The sequence below is a fragment of the Rhinopithecus bieti genome, unplaced genomic scaffold, assembly GCF_001698545.2.
Source record: "Rhinopithecus bieti isolate Rb0 unplaced genomic scaffold, ASM169854v2 scaffold_46101, whole genome shotgun sequence".
Classification (NCBI taxonomy): Eukaryota; Metazoa; Chordata; class Mammalia; order Primates; family Cercopithecidae; genus Rhinopithecus; species Rhinopithecus bieti.
This window is the reverse complement of record NW_016819049.1, coordinates 3,107,791-3,128,323: the sequence shown is the minus strand read 5'-3', so window position 1 is coordinate 3,128,323 and position 20,533 is coordinate 3,107,791. Positions and strand designations below refer to the sequence as shown.

The following is a 20,533-nucleotide window of genomic DNA, read 5'->3' as shown; positions in this document are numbered from 1 at the left end:
TTTTTTTTTTTTTTCTTTTCAGCCTCTGACCTTTTTGAGCCTGGGAAATGCTTACCTTGCTCTGAAGAATATCAGTGGAGCACTTGAGGCCTTTAGACAGGCCTTGAAATTAACCACCAAATGTCCAGAGTGTGAAAACAGCCTGAAGCTGATCCGCTGTATGCAGTTTTACCCTTTTCTGTACAACATCACTTCTTCTGTTTGCAGTGGTAAGCAGCTGTTAAATGCTGACAAACTAATGAGCTCAGCCAGAGTTCCTGTTCTGATCAAAAGAACACAGAAAGTGATTTTTTGTATTTTACCCAAGGATTTTAGATAACTAGTATAATTCCAGACGCATAGGAAAAGATGTTAATTCCTTACTTACTATAGATGCCTTAGGATATTAAGGCTTAATTCTCTCTTAGAACTCTGGTTAAGAAAGGCTGACTGAAATACGTGGTATATTCAACTGGGATGGATAGGCTTTGGGATTTTTTTCCCTCCCTCTAAAATCTCTGGTGTTTTATAATAACTGACATTCCTAGTAAAGTACATTTTTCCTATCCATGAAGTCAAAGTATACAATTTGAATCGAAGCAGTTCTATATACTCAGTCACTGAAATACAGCTCCTTGTCTTTCATTGAAGGTGATTCAGACCTTTACTCTACCTTTAAAATAGTGACCCGACATTCAATGGCATATTTTTCCCTTCTTCCACTCTCTCCCACAGTGTACATATGGGCATATATGCCTGTGTATAAGTATATCCACCTGGGTAAAGCTAATGTCTAAAGCTGTTACACTTTCATTATTAGAACTTTCTTTCTAAGAATCACATGATATTTGGTTCTCTATTTGTTTAACCTTCACTATAAGAAAAAATAAAATGAATTTTAACTCTCTGCCTTCGATTGGGATGGGTGCAGTTTACGTATGTGTGGATCCTCAGTATGTAGCCATTGTAGAGTACACAGTGGGTGCTTTGTTAATATTCAAATTAGATTATAATATTTAATCACATGGATATTAGTTCAACTCCTTCACTTTTGATATTTAAAAACAAAGAACAACCTGACATCCACTTATTTTTTTTTTTTTTTGTAAGAAAGCGGCAGCCCTTTATTGCAAATATGCACACACTCTCCCGCGAGGTTCTCTGGTCCTCAGGTGTGGGGGGCCAGGGAAGTGGCGCAGGTGTTCTTGGGTGAGGTTCTCCGGTCCACAAATGCGGGGGCTGAAGAAGTCAGGTGGGCTCCTGCCCGCTGCCGACTTTTATGCATTGGTACTGGAAGGGGGAGGGCAGTGGGCGGGATAAGGGTGTGATAGGGGTGTCTCCATAGGTGTGGCCGGGTAAGTTTCAGTTTCCTCAGATTGAGGTCACCGGCGCATGCTCAGTTGATCTGCATTTTCCCGGGCGTGGGCTGCATTTTCCCGGGGAGGGGAAGTTGGTGATGAACCCGGAAACAACAGGTACTGCTCCATCTTGTTCACCTTCCTCCATCTTGTCCCTTCTCCCTCTCCCAAACAGTCCAACCTCTTATTGATTATAAGAATTTGGGGCCGGGCACGGTGGCTCAAGCCTGTAATCCCAGCACTGTGGGAGGCCGAGGCGGGCGGATCACGAGGTCAGGAGGTCGAGACCATCCTGGCTAGCACGGTCAAACCCCATCTCTACTAAAAAAATACAAAAAACTAGCCGGGCGCGGTGGTGGGCGCCTGTAGTCCCAGCTACTTGGGAGGCTGAGGCAGGAGAATGGCGTAAACCCGGGAGGCGGAGCTTGCAGTGAGCTGAGATCCGGCCACTGCACTCCAGCCTGGGCGATAGAGCGAGACTCCGTCTCAAAAAAAAAAGAATTTGGGGCGCCCTTGTCTGGCTGGCTGCTTCCTGCTGTTAGGGGGCGTACTTAGGGTCTGAGGTTGGCAGTTGGGTGTAGGGATGCAGGAGCATTTGGTTGAAGGTGACTCGGGTGATCTCTTGGACCCTGGCTCGGAGAAATTTTATAAAATGGGAGCAAAACATAAGGCAAGGCAGAGGATTAGTATGGGAATTAGGAATGGAAGTAGCTGCTGTACTTCCGGCAGCAGCCATACTGGTGGTCCGGGGGTTAAGGGGGCATTAAGTTGTTGAAACTCCCTTTTGATTTTGTTTAATGTTTGGACGTTGGTGTCAACCAGGCCTGATTCGTTTATATAATAGCAACACTCTTCTCCTAGGAAGAGGCATGTTCTTCCTTTTTCGGCAGTAAGAAGATCTAATGGGGGCCTATTTTGTGCTGCTTCTTGGGCCCCTGAGGTAATCCGATGCTGTAAAGAGGCCAGGCTTTCAGCTGAAGCCTCTATGGCTTCCTGGACCTGAGTGGAGAGAGCCCATGTGGACTGAATTGAGTGGGCAAGTGCCCCTGTCCTAAGTCCTGAGGCTATTAGGGATGATGCTAGGGAAACCCCGATGACTAAGGGAAGAAAAACGGCCTATTTTGGATTTTATTGCTGGGAGTGGTAAGCTGAGAAGCTAGTTCGGACAATTCTCCTTCGCTACATAGGGTTAAGCTAGGCACTAAAGACACTGGAACGCAAAGGGATTGGGTGATGGAGGTGGGGTTAAGAGTTTTAGATAAAGTTTGGTTAAACCAGAAGTAGCTGCCAACGGGGGCCATCTGGATTCCCTTGGGAGCTTGGGTGTGATTACACCATGAAGAGTTGGGAGTAGAGTAGCAAAAAGGAAGAGTTTGACTCTGTGGATTACGGTATAGTAGGACTTGAGGCAAGGATGTTGCTTGAGAGGAGCTGGTAGAGTCGGTGGTGATATTGAAAGCGGCTGGTAGAGGGACTGCCACTAAGGGAGCTTTTCCGAGTGCAGCACAAAGGAAGCATTGGGAGAGGTTTCTTACTCCGGCAGCCTGGGTTAAGTCCCTGGTGAATAAGTGTTAGCCATGAGAATGGGTCCTCATTGTTAGGAGGGGTTTGGGGGGCTTAACAGCTTCTGTATTTTTTTGTTCATGAGATTTTACGGCTGAGGTTAAATTTCGTAGGGTCTGTACACCGTTAGGGAGTTGTACTTGCTGAACATATATTCTCTTTACCTGGATGGTTGCAGTGGGATATGAGGAAGAAGATGATGCATATAGTCCACCTTTTACTCCCTGGGCCTACTGAGGGTCCCAGGGATCATTAATAATAAGACTATATGTTCCTGGCGAAGGGCTTTGAAACATATTTTTATGTTTGGATTGTGCAAAGAAGTCATACAAAGGATGGATTTTGCAGTAATTGTATGGACACCCGAGGTTGGTTTTTGCCAGTAGTTCTTACAATTATATTCTGTTTGGTCATATAAGAAACATATGGCTGGGAGGCCTCCAGTGATGAAACTTAGGAAAAAGTTTAGGGAGAGGGCAGATTGACAGCCCTGGGGGGGACATTCTGCAGTGCCCTGCATGACTGAGTGTACCTGGTTTTCTGTAGACCAGGTTTCAATTATAGAAAATTTTGATACAAAGTTAGGATTAGTAGGAATAACTAGGGGGATTAGAGTGAACTATAATAATGGTGGCAAAAGTGTAGAGAGTAAGTTCAACATTGCTGAAATCAAAGGGCACCCTGCCAAGCTAGGTCTTCTATGAGAGTAAAAAGTCGGGAGACCTACTGGTTGGGGGATGGGTCAGGGAGGAGGGTATCTATGGGGTTTGTGAGGGAAAAGTCAGTTAAGATGAAGAATAGTGAGGAAACAGGAAAATTTGAGGAGGGTGTGGCTCATCTAGCCTGTTTCTATCTTGGTTATTTTTAGACGGGTGGGCAACAGTTGGGTGGACTGCCACTTAGCCTGAGGGGACTAGGCTCTCTTCAACTGGGTAAAATGGACCCAGGAACTGTGACCTAAAAGCTTGGCTGCTGTAGAAGTGGTAAGAATTACTGTATATGGGCTCTTCCACTTAGGAATAAGGCCCTTTGCATGTAGATCCTTGAGTAGAACCTGGTCACCTGGAGAAAGGGCCGAGGGGGTGTCTGGATTTCCTTATGTAGGTGGGGGAAGTGACCTTTCGGCGTGTTCTCTAAGTAATTGTCTTAAGAGAGAGAGATAGGGCAAGTAGGGTGTCAACAGTGTGGGAAGAATAGGAAGTTCTCATAATGCAAGAGGGCGCCCATAAACCAGTTCAAATGGGCTAAGGCCTGTAGGGCTTCTAGGTGTTGCCCGTAGTCTGGTAAGGGCAAGGGGAAGTAGGGTTACCCACGATTGACATGTCTCTATGGAGAGTTTGGTTAAGATGTCTCGTCCTAAGAGGGGGGTGGGACATGAGGGCATGATGAGGAAAGAGTGGGCAAAACATGCATAGTCCAGGCAACAGTTTAACATTGAGTCTAGGCAACAGTGTAACATTGAGGTCTGGCGAGGGTTAGATGGCTTACTGTCCACTTCTACTACTGAAATAGTGGAGAGTTGGCTAGGTCCACTATAGGATGGCAAAACTGAGTAGGTAGCCTCCGTAATGAGGAGAAAATAAATTGGCTTACCTGCTACCTGTAGCGTTACCCTGGGCTCGGCAAGGGTGACCGGGGTCTCCGAGTGTGGGCACCGTCAGTCGTCGTCCAGGTGTAGGAGCTGGAAGGAGCCTTCCGACCCTCGAGGAGAGGCACCACGTTGAGGGGCAATGCCTGCCTTGCTGGCGGGGCAATCAGACTTCCAGTGTCCTTCCTGTTGGCAGGTTGGGCACGGCGTGGTAGGCAGGTGAGGATTTGGACACTGTTTTGCCTAATGCCCGGTTGTGCCACACATAAAGGATGGATGAGATGGAGTGGCTGGCTTGGCCTGGGGACACTGGTTTGCCTAGTGTCCTGGGTCTCCGCTTTATAGCAGGAGCCCTTAGGAGACTTGCCCTGTGTCTTCCCTGCCGGCAGAGTGGGCAACACGGGTTAGAGGGCAGCCACTAAAACTTGCACCTGAAGCGCAGCCCTTCTTTTCTCCTTGTCTAGCTCTGCGGCCTCAGCTGCTGCTTCTCTGGAGTTAAAAACTTTGAAGGCTAATTTTTACTAGGTTCTGTATGGGAGTCTGAGGCCCATCTTCAACCTTTTTAGCTTTTTTCGAATATCTGAGGCTGACTGGAAAATAAAATAGGAGGCTAGGACAGCTGCCCCGACTGGGGAAGTGAGGTCTAGCCGGGTAAATTGGGCCAGTGCCTCTGTAAGGCGATTTAGAAAGGAAGCCGGGTTCTCATCTGGGTGTTGGATAATTTCCCTTAATTTATCAAAATTTACCACTTTGTTAGAGGCTGCCTGCATACCGGCCAAGAGACATTGAATCATAACATCCCTCCTACGGCGGCCGGGCTGCTGTGGTTGGTAGTCCCAATCTGGTTCTATGGACGGGACAGCCATCTCTCCTAACGGGACGGTGGCGTTGGTTAAATGCCATTGATCTGCATTTTGCCTGGCGGCTGCGAGAATGCGCTCTCTTTCCTCTTGGTTAAGGGAGGAGGACAAAATGACCTGTAAGTCATGCTAGGTTAGATTATATGCCTGACAAAGGTACCTAAATTTTTTGGAATGTTGCGTGGGGTTGGCTGAGAAATCACCAAGTCGTTGTTCAATTTTGGAGAGATCAGCCAAGGAAAAAGGGACATGGACTCTAACTAGCCCTTCGGCTCCGGCGACCTCTCGGAGGGGGGCCAGTAGATTGGTAGGGGAGGCAGGGTTAGGTTGGTTAGTGGAAGGCTGATTTGTAAGGTTTGGTATAGTAGTCTTTGAACGGGTATGGGCTGCAATGGGAGAGGTGAGAGGAGTGGCTGCTGAGGGAGGAGTGTCGAGAGGGGCGGTGGGAAGTGCATAGGGAGGGGCAAGGGGAGTGGCTGAGGGAGGGGCGTCGGGAGGGGCGGTGGGAGGTCCATGGGGGCGTTGGAAGGTCAGGAGGGAGGTCGCCTGCCTTCGGCCCCATCTGAAATGGAGGTGGAGTCCTCCTCAGTTGCTGAGGTGGGGGCCGAGGGCCGGGTTTTTGCTAACAACACCTGGGCCATTGAACACTGGGCGCACAGGTCCGGGCGAGAGCACAAGTCCTAAAAGCCTTGGACATAATTGATTTCTGACCACTTTCCTAGCCTTTGGCAGAAATTAGACAAATCAAGTAAAATATTATAGTCAAGGGTTCCTTCTGGTGGCCGTTGAGACTGATTATCTAACTTGTATTGCGGCCATGCCACCGTGGAGAGGAAAATTAGTCGCTTTCGTTTAAGATCTTGCTCTAATTGTAAAGTTTTGAGATTAGCTAGAAGACACCTTAAAGGGGTGTCTCTAGGTATTTTGGATTGGGGATTTCCCATTGCCTCTCTCTCGCAGAAGGCGGAAACCGAACTCTATCTGGCTACAAAGCGTCCTTTGGAGCCACTAGAGACCGGATGGCTCCTGGAGCCGGAATGGAGATTACCTCCAGGTGGACATCTCCATCCTGGACGGGTCTCACGCGGACTGGAATAGAGTTCCTTTGGGCAGACGTCTCTACTTTTGGGAACTCTCCTATGGGTCACCTGGTGACCAAAAAGCCTTGGGCCTGCGCAGGACTTCTGACCAAGGAGTATGAGAGGGAGGCAAGAGGTACTAACCCCTAGGAGACTTGGAGGTGTGGAAAGTGATGTCTAGGTCCTGGTCCATCCCCGGCGTGGAAGGAGGAGGCTCCTCGGACCTTGGGGGACCCTGAGGAGGGGTCTCCTCCCGGGTCTCGGCACCACCTGTCTTAATTTAATTTAATGTAACTTAATTTAGTAGAGCTAAGTAATTAAACATGAGGCCAAAGTACATAAGAAAATGGCAGCCCTTTATTGCAAATATGCACACACTGTCGGGCAAGGTTCTCTGGTCCTCAGGTGTGGGGGGCCAGGGACGTCACGCAGGAGCTCTCGGGTGAGGTTCTCTGGTCCACGAATGTGGGGGCCGAAGAAGTCACCAACATCCACTTATTTATGTGACTTGTCTAAAAGACATCAATAATTATTAGTAGATTTGGGACCAGAAGTGGTTTTGTTGATTCACTATACCAGACTGCCTTACAATTTTAATAGAATGACAGACAGTAAGTAGTGCTTGCCTTTTAAATATCAAAGCCCAATTATTTACTGAAGAAACCAAGAATCTCCCAGCAATATAACTCTGTAGCTCAGTTGTGAATCAGTGTTGAGCACAATCTGCATTAAAGTTCTTTTATGAATGCCAAAGTCCCAAAACAGTACAGCAAGGCGGTAGAGTGGAGTGGCTAGCACTAGAATCTTACAGATTCATGTTTGAGCTGTAGCTCTGCCATTACTTTCTTTTTTATTTTTAAATTTTTTATATTTATGGATACATAATAGTTGCATTGTTCTTACCATATAGTAGATACTGGCTAAAAGTAAGCCATTAGAAATTCATAGTGAATACAAGGTGCTCAGAACTTTAAAGGTGTAAATTGTGAATTTTTATCTTTTTAATCCTGGAAGATATGCTGTAGTCTTTTTGTTTGTTTGTTTTAATTCTACTGCATCTTCTTGCAACACTGTGGTTTTTTAAATGTTGTGGGTTACCTAAGAACAGCCTTATAAAAAGGATTTTACTTTTCAATGAGCTTTTTATATTAATAGAATCTCGTATTTTCTTTATTTACTATCATCTCCCTCAACTCTGTTGGAATTTATTTCTGTTTTTGAGAAGGGTTTTGTCACTATATACATGTAGTGACCCTTTTCTAAAAAGTCTTCTCCTTGGCATTAATTTCACATGTTCTTATTTAGTATTTCAGTTTCTTGAAATGTATTCTTAGTTCATGTCACTCATGTCAAGAGATGGAATACAGTTGTCTTGAACTTTTTCCCCAGAATGTAACCTCAACTGGTCCAGGAAACTAATAACTTGGAGCAGATATTTCTCAGAGCTGTGGTATCTGATAGTCCAGAGTATTCAAAGAATATTATTGGGTCAAATATAATAACAATAAAAGAAAATAATTTGACATGGAAACAACTTTTTTATAATAGTTCTTTCAGAGGGAGCTCATCCATAAAAAATACTTAGCGCCTTTTACATTGTAATTAATGAATTTACGAAATTTAGCTAGAAAGTCTGCTCAAACTTACTAAGGCCACCAGAAGAAGTTACTTAATCCTGGAAAATACTCTGCAGTCTTCTTTTTTTTAAAATTCTTCTGCATATTCTCAGAATGCTGTGATCTTTCAAATGTCGTAGGTTACCTAAGAACAGCTAATAGTCTATTACTGCTGGTAGACTTAAAATCCTTCTGATATGAATTAGAGAAGAATCCAACATTTGCTAACACCTAAATAAATACTGTTACCTCCTAATGGATATGTATGTTATAACATTTTCTAGGTTTAAAAATTCATTAGTAGCAGCGAAACAATTTCAATGTTGTGTTTTTCTTTGACAATGATTTTGAGTTGCTTATTTCCAAAGTGATCTCATTCATTCATAGTTACTTTGCTGAGTTGCAGCTTTGAAAAGCTAAAATTTGAAAGAAGCCAAACACCTTGATAGAAACCAGGAACTTATGTTTGAAATCTAAACAGTTGCATCTATTCTAGTTATCTCTGAGCTTTGCTAAATAATTGATTAAAACAAAACAACAACAACAAAAAAAAAAACAGGAAAAAACCCTCTGATGGATGATTAGGATTTCTTTACCTTTTGTGAAATCAGATGATTCTGTTTGCCGTTTCCCTTTTCATTTTTGCAATATTAAAGTAAGTTTTATAAGTTATCTTGTCTGACATAATCTGTTTTAAGTTTTTATTATGACAATACAGTCAAGAGAGTGACAAGGCTTATGATTCTTTTTCCATGTAATAGTCACAGAATTCATGATAATTGTTGGCCAGGTCACGGAATTCATAATTTTTGGCCAGGCATGGTGGCTCACGCCTGTAATCCCAGCACTTTGGGGGGCCAAGGTGGGCAGATCACCTGAGGTCGGGAATTCAAGACCAACCTGGCCAACATGGTGAAACCCCGTCTCGACTAAAAATACAAAAGTTAGCCAGGTGTGGTAGCAGATGCCTGTAATCCCAGCTACTCAGGAGGCTGAGACTGGAGAATCAGCCTTGAAGTTCAGGCTTGAACCCAGGAGGCGGAGGTTGCAGTGAGCCGAGATCGTGCCACTGCACGATCCAGCTTGAGTGACAGAGCGAGACTCCGTCTCAAAAAAGAAAAATGAATAAATAATTATTTTTACAGAAACTATAGTAATAATGTCTTAAATAGTATGACCTAGTGGTAAATGGATGGGCAGTTTAACATTAGCAAGAATTTTGTTATTTCATATATAATCATGGAATTTTTTCATGCAGATTTTTAGTTTGTGTTTCTTGGAATGCCTATGCAGGTAATTTATTCTATTACTTTTAAATACTGTTTTGTTCAACTTAAAAATACACAATCACTATGCTAAAAAATTTTTTTGTACTTATAAAGACTTAACTGTATTGATCAGTGAAGCATTATTTATCTGACAGTGTTTTCAAACTTTTATTAACCTAGAAATCAATGTATTGGCTGCCATTTGTTAGATGCATGTGTTCTTATAGCCACTGTTTATCATCTTCATCTCTCCCTCTTTTGAAAACAATTTCATAAATCCTGGTCTTTTATAGGTAGTTTTATATCACTACCATTTCAAGGATGCTGTGAAGGAGAACTTAATAGATTGATTTTTTTTTACTTGCCCACTCTTGAATTGACTGTAAAAGTTAGTGCTTTCAGTTTCAATTAAACATCTTGTTTGGGCAGTTTAAAAATGCCTACTGTTTTCCACATTTATAGGCTTGTCGTTTTACAATTTTATTTAACTTAAGCAGAACTGAATTGGTTACTGTAGCAAACTCATTCTTCAATAACAACTTCGTCCTTTTAAAAGTAAAATAGATGAAATATAGACATTTCTGCATGAAAAGCAAAAGTCTGTGAGAGGTGCCTCAACACTAATTGAAAAGTAACAGCTTTTTTTGTTGAAATTGGAAACAAATAAAAAAGTGTCACAGAGAATGAAACTTTATGAAACAGTAAAGGTTATCTTCTCTAAAAAATGGAAAATAACTTTTAATAATAACATGAGCAAAATGATTAAATATTGAATCTGTAGAAAAGTCCACAAATACATTGATGTGGCATTACAGCATGATAGTGGATTTTCCAAGCATTTATTACTGTAAAATATTTTGAAATACTAATCTGCAAATTAAAAGTTACATTTAGCAAAGATATTTTCTACTACTAAAGTAATCTACACCGTCTTACTATATCTTTGATACATGTGATTTTACTTTATTTTTAATAATCTATATTTATTATTTTTCTTATATTAGCATAAAACCAATGGTAGGTTCTATTTATTAGACTTTTATGCCACAAACAGCAACATTGATCTTTACAGCATATAATTAAGCATTAAACCCAAGATTTCTGAGCTCTGGTCATTTCTTAATTAATTGAGGCACATGCCCACTTAAAAAAATTGGCCCAGATCCTTAGAAAGTATGAATAAATGTTATGCAGAAGAACTCAGACTTTAATGTTTAGGTGTTCCTGTAATTGTCTGCAAGTTTCTCTCTCTCATACGTATTTGATAGCTTTTGTCTCTGGAGAAAAAAGTAGAATTTTCAAATCATGTACATGAGGTTTAATATCTATTCCAATGTGCAGATGGATTATCTTGTCTTCTCTTCACAGTGTTTCTGTATTTATAGCATCTATTTATGTAAATCATATCTCCTTTTATAACTTCATTCATTGTCTGTAGTTTTAGTCTGTGTTCTTCAACCTAAATTTTTATAGATTTATAACTTGCAGCTTAAAGCAATTTTACAGAGTTCAGATGTCGAAGGAAAAGAAATCCTGCATTTTGCTGCCCTCCAGTGGATTATCCAGCATATATACTGCCTGCAATTAAGGATCTTTGCTTTATCACACTTTTTTTTACATTCTTTTATAAGAATTAGTGAAGGTATCTGCTTTTTTAAAAAAGATATTCTTATAGACCCAGTTTTAATAGCACTTCTTTTAGAGGCAGAGTCTCACTGTGTTGCCCAGGCTGGAGTGCAGTGGCTATTCACAGGCTCTATCATAGTACACCATAGCTTCTAACTCCTGGCTCAGGCAGTCCTCCCGTCTCAGGCTCCCAGACAGTTGGGACTACAAATGTGTACCACTGCATCTGACTCTTACAGCATGTTAAATATGCTACTAGTTAGGTCGCCTCCATTTATTTCTGTAAAAAGAATTAAAACTTTGGTTAATGTATTGCAGATTTTAAAATCCTGAGATGCAGGTATATGCTACAACAAAACCAAATGTACTTCTGTGTATGTAATGTGTCTAAATGTGTTATTTCTTTACTTAAAAGGGCTATAGTTATTTGGTTAACAATTTTTTAACTTATATCTTTAACATGTATTTAACCTGTGATAGAGGAGAGAATAGGAAAAATAATTTTTGTATTTATGAACCTACAAGCAAAGGTTGTGATTTACTCAAATTACAGTCAATCATTGGTGGAGCTGAAACTAAAATGTGAGTCCTCTGTCTTCCAGGGCCAGTGTGGTTCCTATGCATAATTCTTCTACCTTTAGCCAGTCATAAATTATTCCACTGCCATGATTGAAAGATTGAAAGAATTCATATTTGTAGATGCCTGGTACATTTTATGAAAGCAGTATAATCACTACACTTTTTATGTCATCTCTCAAAAGAGATACATTCCTACATGAAACATGGATGTAAACTAGATTATGGGAGGCAGTCATAATGAACCCCAAGAGCATACCTAAAATGATCTCTCAGTTTAACATATCACCCTGATCTTTTCTGAATCTTGCATCATTAGATTGCCACATAGCCTTCTATTTTACATGGAAGATCTTATGGCTGTACTTTTGTAGTATTAGCTTAGTAGACAGTATTTTTCTTTTGGGATTTCCAGCATTTAGCTTTTATGAACAAAAGGGATATTTTGGTTTTTATAACAACTTAGAGACAGTATTATCAGATTCTGATGACCAATGGTTTTATACTTCAGCCCCTGAAAGACATTATATATATTTGTTGGTTTTTAATGTGAATTTTTTGTCCTGCATACCAAAAAAAAAAACCTGTTTTATTTTAAAGAATGAGCCTGTTGGCCCTTGCCTGAGATCTTTTCACAGCTATTCATCCAGTCATTATAGGTTGTTAGCCTGGCCAAATAATATTTAAGAAATATGAAATTTGATAGAGGATATAATCTTCTAAAGCAACAATTTGTTTTCTTTCAATGAAAGGAAGCTGGGTGTGGTTTATTCATTCATTCATTCAATGAACACTTATCTACTATATGCCAGTCACTATTCTAGGAATTGGAAACCAAACAGAAAATACCTCCAGCTCTTACAGAGCTACGTTCTAGTAGAGGGAAACGGACAGCAGATAATAAACATAATCATTTAACTAGAAAGTGAGTGCTCAGGGGGTTGGGGTCATTAAGGAAGACCCCACTGAGAAAGTGACATTTGAACATAGACTTGAGGGAGGATAGAGGTTCTAAGCCATGCAGACATACAGCATAAAAGCATTTCAGGCAGAGAGAATAGCATTGTGGAGGCAGAGAGAATAGCATTGTGGAGGCAGAGAGAATAGCATTGCAAAGGTTCATGCAAGAAATAGCAAGGAGGGCTCTCCAGCTGTGGTGGAGGTGTAGGAGATGAAAACGGAGATAAATATGGTGGAGCATAGAGCCACTTTTTTTACTGCCTTGCAGAACATTTTAATAATTTGGGCTTTTCTTCTAAGAGAAACCTAGTCATACAGTTCCTAGTATGACTAGGAACTGGACGGCACAGCAGGAGGTGAGTGGTGGGCCAGCAAGCAAAGCTTCACCTGCATTTACAGCCAGTCCCCATCATTTGCATTACTGCCTGAGCTCCGCCTTCTCAGTGGTGGCATTAGATTCTCATAGGAGCATGAACCTATTGTAAACTATGCATGTGCAGGATCTAGATTACATGATCCTTATGAGAATCTAAAGCCTGATTATCTGTCTCTGTCTCCCATCACACCCAGATGGGACCATCTAGTTGCAGGAAAGCAAGCTCAGGGCTCCCACTGATTCTACATTATGGTGAGTTGTATAATTATTTCATTATATATTATAATGTAATAACAGAGTGCACAAAACATGTAATGTGCTTGAATTATCCCCAAACCCCATCCCCACCCAGCCCCCAGTCTTTGGAAAAATTGTCTTCCACGAAAGCAGCCCCTGGTGCCAAAAAGGTTGGGGACTGCTGACTTGGAAGATTTTGAACGCAAGACTGAAATGAACCGATTTACATCTTAACATAATTCCTCTGGTTACTCTGTTGAGAATAGACTAGTGGGATAAGAGCAGAAGCATGAAGATCTGTTAGGATGCTATTACAAAAATATCAGTGAGAGATGATATCAGCCTGTACCACTGGGGTGGACAGGGAGAAAGTGAGAAATGATCATATTTGGGATATATTTTGAAAGTAGAACCAACACGACACTACTAGAAAGGGATATGGGAAATGCAAGAAACAGAGGACAAGGGTGACTCTTAAATTTGGAACCTGACCAATCAGGTAAATAGTGGTGCTATTTAATGAGATAGTCACATCTGAGAAAGGAGCAGATTTGGGGAGAAAAACAAGTTTGGTTTTGGACATGTGAAATTTGAGTTGAAATTTGAGTTGAAATTTAAGTGTTCAAGTAGAGATGTTGAATAGGTAGTTGGATATATGAGTTTTATGATAGGGAAGAGACCAGGATCGTAATTTACGAGTCATGGACATATGCATTTTTTAAGTCATTAGCTTGGATTAAATTACAGCAGTAATTACTATAAAAAGGAAAATGGGTCAAAAATCAGTTACTAGGGTATTCTAGCCAACATTTAAAGGTCAGGAAGGAAAAGAGCAATAAAGGATTAGCCAGTAAGCTAGTAGAAAAACCATTCAAGTATTTTATCCAACAAGCCAAGTGAAGAAAATGTTTTAAGGGGTTATCAAGCATATCATTATTATTGTACCAGCATGCTGTATCCTGAGAGATTGAGCTGGATGTGGGCAGAGAATGAACCACTGGATTTGGTAATGTGGAGATTGTTGGTAATCTTGTAAAAGCTTGTGTGAAATCGGTTTTGAAGGAGGTGAGGAAGTGAGGATGGCAAGCAACTCTTAAGTTTTGCTATAGTGAAGAGCAGGAAAATGGGATATAGCTGGAGGGGCCTGTGGGATTGAAGGTATTTGTTTTTGTTATTCTAACAGTAGAAAGCACTGCAGCATGTTTCAGTAGGAATGATCCAGCAAAGTGGGAAAAATTGAAGATGCAGCAAAGGGCTAACTGTAGAAGCAGAATTCTTGAGTAGACAGGAGGGGATGAAATCTAAGGCACAAATGTAGGAGTGGTCCTTAGGAACAAGGATGATATATAAGTAAAGTTATAGGTATGTTGAAAGATTTCATGGTGGGACTTCTGATTGCTTCTCAGCAAAATATGAGGTGACTTGTCAGATGAGAATGAAGAGGTACTGAGAATGTTGGAGATTTGATGAGAGAGGAAAGGCTGAAAACAGTTGTCTCAGAATGCGAATTAACTAGAGAGGTTTCTAACTTTGGTAACTGGATAGATGTCAGTGTTGTTAAGAATGGGAATACAGGCCGGGCGCGGTGGCTCAAGCCTGTAATCCCAGCACTTTGGGAGGCCGAGACGGGTGGATCACGAGGTCAGGAGATCGAGACCATCCTGGCGAACACGGTGAAACCCCGTCTCTACTAAAAAATACAAAAAACTAGCCGGGCGAGGTGGCGGGCGCCTGTAGTCCCAGCTACTTGGGAGGCTGAGGCAGGAGAATGGCATAAACCCGGGAGGCAGAGCTTGCAGTGAGCTGAGATCCGGCCACTGCACTCCAGCCTGGGCGACAGAGCAAGACTCCGTCTCAAAAGAATGGGAATACAGAGGAGAAATCATCTATGCATTGATGTTGTGCTGGGAATAGCAAGTTCAGTGATAGACATGTTCATTTGGAGATGCCTCTGATTCCCTCAGAATGTGCCGGATGTGAAGAAAATGCCAAGAATGGAATCTTAGAAAATACTAACATTTAAGGAACAGAGTCAGTGAAAGAGTGACTAAATAGAGGCACTGGAAGAGCAGGGTCATGAGGTTTAGAAGAACAGAGGGTTGGAGAAGGACAAAGAGGACAATAGTAGTGTGTCCTGTATTGGTTCATTTGCAAGCTTTTAGTTGGTATTTTACTTTTAATATTTATGATTTATTTTGATGGGCATTAGAAAAATGTTTAACTGGTACGTAAAACCTGTGATTTATGAAAAATGGTAATGATTTTCCCTTTTAACCTAAATAAGTGTAAGATTAAACTCTAGATTGATTCAAAAAAATTATGTAAGTAATGATACTGCTAGCTAGGGAAAAGTCATGATAGTCATTGGTAAATGAATAAACTGTGGGAAGCTCTGGGTTTAACAGTTTAGAAATTATTGGTGACTTCATTTTATCAAAAGCATTTTTTTAAATGGGGAAATATCTACACCAAAGCAACATTAATAAATTTTAGAATAATGGAAGTGTTAAAGTGAGCTCTCTATATGTAATTGAATTACTTTTAGAGCTGTTAGCATAGTTTCTAAAATATAGCTCATATTTTATCCTATTACTTAGTGACTAAAATAACTTTAAAGCAAATAGGAGATGATACCAAGAATCATTCTTTTTTCTTTTTTTTTTTTCTTCTGAGGCGGAGTCTCACTTTTGTAGCCCAGTCTAGAGTGCAGTGGCTAGATATCAGCTCACTGCAACCTCCGCCTCCCCGGTTCAAGCAATTATCTTGCCTCAGCCACTCCAGTAGCTGGGAATACAGGCGCCCACCACCATGCCTGGCTAATTTTTTATATTTTTAGTAGAGACAGGGTTTCGCCATGCTGGTCAGACTGCTCTTGAACTCCTGACCTCAGGTGATCCACCTGCCTCAGCCTTCCAAAGTGCTGGGATTATAGGTGTGAGCCACTGCACCTGGCCAAGAATCATTCTTTAAAAAACATGTAATAATAATAGAACACAAATGAGGAAAGCTTTCTGAAAAAACTTTATTTGTTAGAAACATGAAAAGGTGGCTGGGCATGATGGCTTCACACCTCTAACCCCAGCACTTTGGGAGGCCGAGACGGGCAGATCACCTAAGGTCAGGAGTTCAAGACCAGCCTGGCCAACATAGCAGAACCCCCTCTCTACTAAAAATACAAAAATCAGCCGGGTGTGGTGATGCATGCCTGTAATCCCAGCTACTGGGGAGGCTGAGGCAGGAGAATTGCTTGAACCCGGGAGGTGGAGGTTGCAATGAACTGAGATTGCATCACTGTACTCCAGCCTGGGCAAGAGACTCCGTCTAAAAAAAAAAAGAAACACAAAAGTTAATTGTGTATTTTAATAAAATAGTAGAAAACCTTGATGGGTGATTGAAGAAATAGGGCATTTCTCAGAAAGATAGTCTAAGCTCTATAAGCAAGAGGGGATCTGTTTTTTATAGCCCGCTACTCATTGAACAAGGTATTTTTAATATGGTTTGTTGCTGCAGTTGTATTTCATTCTCCTGACAGGAACTGAAGGGGACTGACTTCTTGTTATGTACACTTGTGTGTAGTGAGTTAGGCAAGTTCATTGGACGTTGTCTAAATCTTGAGTTTTTCCTTCATCATTCTAGATGTTTTGGAGACATTTCAGTTTACATAATGTTAAGCTTTGCCATCTTAGGTAGCAAGCATTTATACAACTCTTCTCCATTCAGAAAGGTGATTCTACCTGGGCTTGGGGGGCATGCACAGTAGTCCCAGCTACTTAGAAAGCTGAGGTGGGAGGATCACTGGAGACCAGGACTACGAAGCACTGATCACACCACTGCCCCCCAACCTGGGAAACATGATGGGACACCTGTCTCCTAAAAAAAAAATAAGAAAAAATTATTCTAATTGGCAAAATACACAGACAACTTATTCTACGTTGGTAGAGCGGGTTCTTTTTAACATTTCTAAGTGGTTTGTGCCTCAGAAAATTACATTTGCTTTGAGATAGTTGAAATGGGTTCCTAGTTTTAGACTATTTTTTTAAAACAGCACCAACTATGTAAACCCCTTTTCAAATTTAATCATTGGGTGATCTCTACTCAGTTCCATGACCTGATGGATATAAAGCTGTGAGTCTGATAATCATTAGAAAAGAGCATTTGTGAGATTTTAAAATATGTAAGACTGAGGATGCCTGCCATATGTAAGTGTACATGTGTATGCTGTTTGAGTTTTTCTCCCCCTTCTCTCTTGCATCACTAGTATTTATTACTAATGGTTGAATTTATTTCATACTGAGCCACTCTTTGGCCAGGAAAATCTCAGTAATCTGTTACTTTTCCCTAACCAGCAAAGTTTATTTAATTATTATTTTAAAGATGCAGGAGAAATTTAAATCACGTTTCACAGATATTGAAAAGACCATAGCTTTGGATTTGTCTTCCTGTTTAGTTGCCTTTTATAGGAACAAACCTAAATTTGTCATTCAAATTTTGCCATCCTTTAATCCTCTTTAGCTGTCGGGCTTTGTTAATAACCCAGTCAGGTCACAAATATACAGGGAGATGACTATAGAAAGTAATAAGCACAATTTGCCTAAGTACATTTCAGGAAAAAGAGCTAGAGGTCCATGGCAGCTGAGGGGGTACTGCTGTCAAGCAAGTTTTCTGATTCCTGCTGCACCTCTCTAATAATAAAGCCCTATTTTGCTTGATGATGAGAAATACAGCTGGAGAAAAACCTAATATGAACAAATTAATAATCAGTTCACCACCCCTCTCACAGTACACTGGCTAAAAGCCATAAATGTTGAAAGTTGGGAGAGACTGAGTAAGATCCTCGAAACCATGTTATTACCTGCAAAGTGGCCACTGAGGTGAGTGCTCCCAGGTGACTTTCATTTGGTGGCATAAAGCAAGAGGAAACAATATGTAACAAAAATACATGATATCATCATGTGTTTTTCACTTTCCCCTTGATCATGCTTTGGCCATATTTACTTAGGTGTAAGTAGATGCGTTCAAATTAAAGTGCCTATCTTAATTCCATACCCTTGAGGCAGGATCTGCAATCAGGCAATTAGAAAGCTTTATTACCGAGATCCATCCACAAGTCTCTGCTCATAACATTGTTTGATAGAGGGACTTCAGTGGGATTTTTAAAACTTTGATTTGAATATCATACTTGCTACCTCTACCAATGCAAAGGACATTTCCTAGTGCTTGATCTTTTTCCTTCTATCTAGGACCTATGAGGTATTACTAGACTCAAATTTTGATCAATTATGGAATAACTAGGATCTTGAGTTCTCATTTGAAGATACTGTCCTTGTAATTCATTTAATTTGAGGAGAAAAAAAAGACAAAATAGCGTTTGTAACTTCATTAGCCTCAGCCTTGCTCTGTATCCTTGCTTTAGGGGAAAAAGGCAAGCCTGATAAGCCCCAAAAGTGCTGGGCATAATTAAGGATTGGTTTCTGCTCTCAAGGAGCTGGGAGAGTCTTGTTAGAGAGTTGTTCGATGTGCAAGGTCTGTTGGTTTAAATATCAAATTTATTACCTATACCAATGGTAAGTTTAAATATCATACTTACTACCTAAACCAAGTCTAGTTTGCTAGTAAGTTTTAAACATCAATACCATATTTAAAGCTTTGGTTTAAATACACTTATTACCTATACCAATGCAAAGGACATTTGGTTGGCCTAAATATCATACTTGTTATGTAAACCAAGTCTGTTGGTTTTCCTACTAGATCACTTTCCTCTGCGTCAGCAGGTGACCACTCATAGCAGGAAAAAGGAGAGGCAGATAGTAAACACTACCGGTTGTGGGTAGCTAGGAAATCTAAGCCCCCTCCAACTGTGTAGGCTTGTTCTAAGTTTAAGAACTGAGTGAAGCAGACTCACTGTAAGAGTGTGTGATGGAATCAGAAAGATAGGTTGTATTTTAAAGTCACTGACTATAAGAACTTTATGACATCTGCCTTTTGCAGAATCCATGGAAATCGTACCAAATCTTGGTACCAAATAATGATGCTATTGCGGGTAGTTTTCTTGACTACATACATCCTGCTTTGCTAGTTTGATGAGTTAGCACACATTGCTTTCTGCAGCTCTATCCCATAACTCTCCAGCTCTTTCCCACAGCACATCCACACAAAAGTACTATTTTTACCCATCTTTCAAGACCCACTTCCACCATAGGCCTTACTTGATCTCCTGATTACAAGTAACGTGTAATCAGACAATTTAACTGTGACTCTCCTTTGGCTCCTTTGACTTGCCATGTTATCTGTGTACATCACACAACTCTCTAACAAGACTCTCCTAGCTCCTTGAGTACAGAAACCTATCCTTTTTTCACCTGCATACCCCAGCTCACCAAGCATTCCATACTCTCCCCCCAACATTTAGCACATAGAATATTCTTTAATGGCAAAGTAGCTGATGATATTTCAAGTCTGAACTACTCAGGTAACTAAGTATTAAATGTAATAAAGAGTAATTAACTTGTACCTACCCAAAGTTTGCCCAGAGTGCTTTCCTAGGAAACCCCCCTCAATATACATAAGTAGATACAAATCTCCTTTAAAGTCTACAGTTCCCACTGTAAGAGGGAGAAGAAAAATGGAATTGTATTGTCTTGCTGGTCCACTAGGAGCTAACACATCTAACAAGTGGCCCGTATTGTCCCACCTTCAGTCCCTCCTGTTTTTAATGAAAGTTATAAACTAATGTCTCTCTTGACCCTCATTGAAAACTAACACTATGGGTCAGTCTCAGGAAGTCTGTTGAATTTGTTTCCCTGGTAATCTTGCTTAAAGAAAAGTTCCCTAGGCTGAAGTAAGCCAGAGATTTAAATGAAAAAAAAAAATAGCCATGTCAGTTAATTTTATTTTTCAATATAATTTCTGCATGGAAAAGTCTCATAGTAAACTTACAATGAATTTTAAATTTGCTTTAGATATGTACTCTGATCATTTACCTTTCTAGAAGCACTTATAACTGCTGAAAGCCTGGATTCTTCATTAAAATGAAGCCTACATGTCGTGGTATCTGTGTCTCAACTGGTGCTGACGTTGCTTCCTGTGCTTTAGTCATTTAAGAGAAGGCTACATGGCAAGACCAAGGGGCCAGATTTATAGCCAGTTCTCCTTTCTCTATTCTAAAAGGAGGCAGGGCATGTGGGATGCAGGGGCATATAGGTCTGCAGAAATCAATTCAGCTCTAAGTTCTTGGGCAAAGCAAGTTCCAGGTATGACTATGTGTGAACAGAGTATTTCCCAGGATAGAATTCAACTCCAGGATATGTAGTAAAAGGGAAACACACACACACACACGTTCATATTTCGGAATCACATACTTTTCTTTCTTTCTTTCTTTCTTTTTCCTGTAAACTCTTCTGACTTAATCACCTCACCAGGAGAGAGTGCTGATTTCAAGTCTTTAATA

The 20,533-nt window shown here is 40.8% G+C and overlaps 1 protein-coding gene and 1 long non-coding RNA gene across 4 annotated transcripts in view; one reads left to right on the top strand and one right to left on the bottom strand.

Moving 5' to 3' along the window:
• TTC17 (tetratricopeptide repeat domain 17) overlaps positions 1–20,533 on the top strand; it is a 155,151-nt gene that overhangs the window by 64,501 nt on the left and 70,117 nt on the right. For all 3 annotated transcript variants that reach the window (XM_017858095.1, XM_017858094.1, XM_017858096.1), the window contains exon 16: positions 23–209. In XM_017858095.1, coding sequence (XP_017713584.1) covers positions 23–209 — 187 coding nt within the window. The remainder of the gene's footprint in view (positions 1–22; positions 210–20,533) is intronic.
• The window catches only part of LOC108519251 (uncharacterized), a 39,992-nt gene continuing 30,534 nt past the window's right edge, over positions 11,076–20,533 (bottom strand). Inside the window, exon 4 of the long non-coding RNA XR_001882587.1 lies at positions 11,076–11,217. This is a non-coding gene — a long non-coding RNA (uncharacterized LOC108519251). The remainder of the gene's footprint in view (positions 11,218–20,533) is intronic.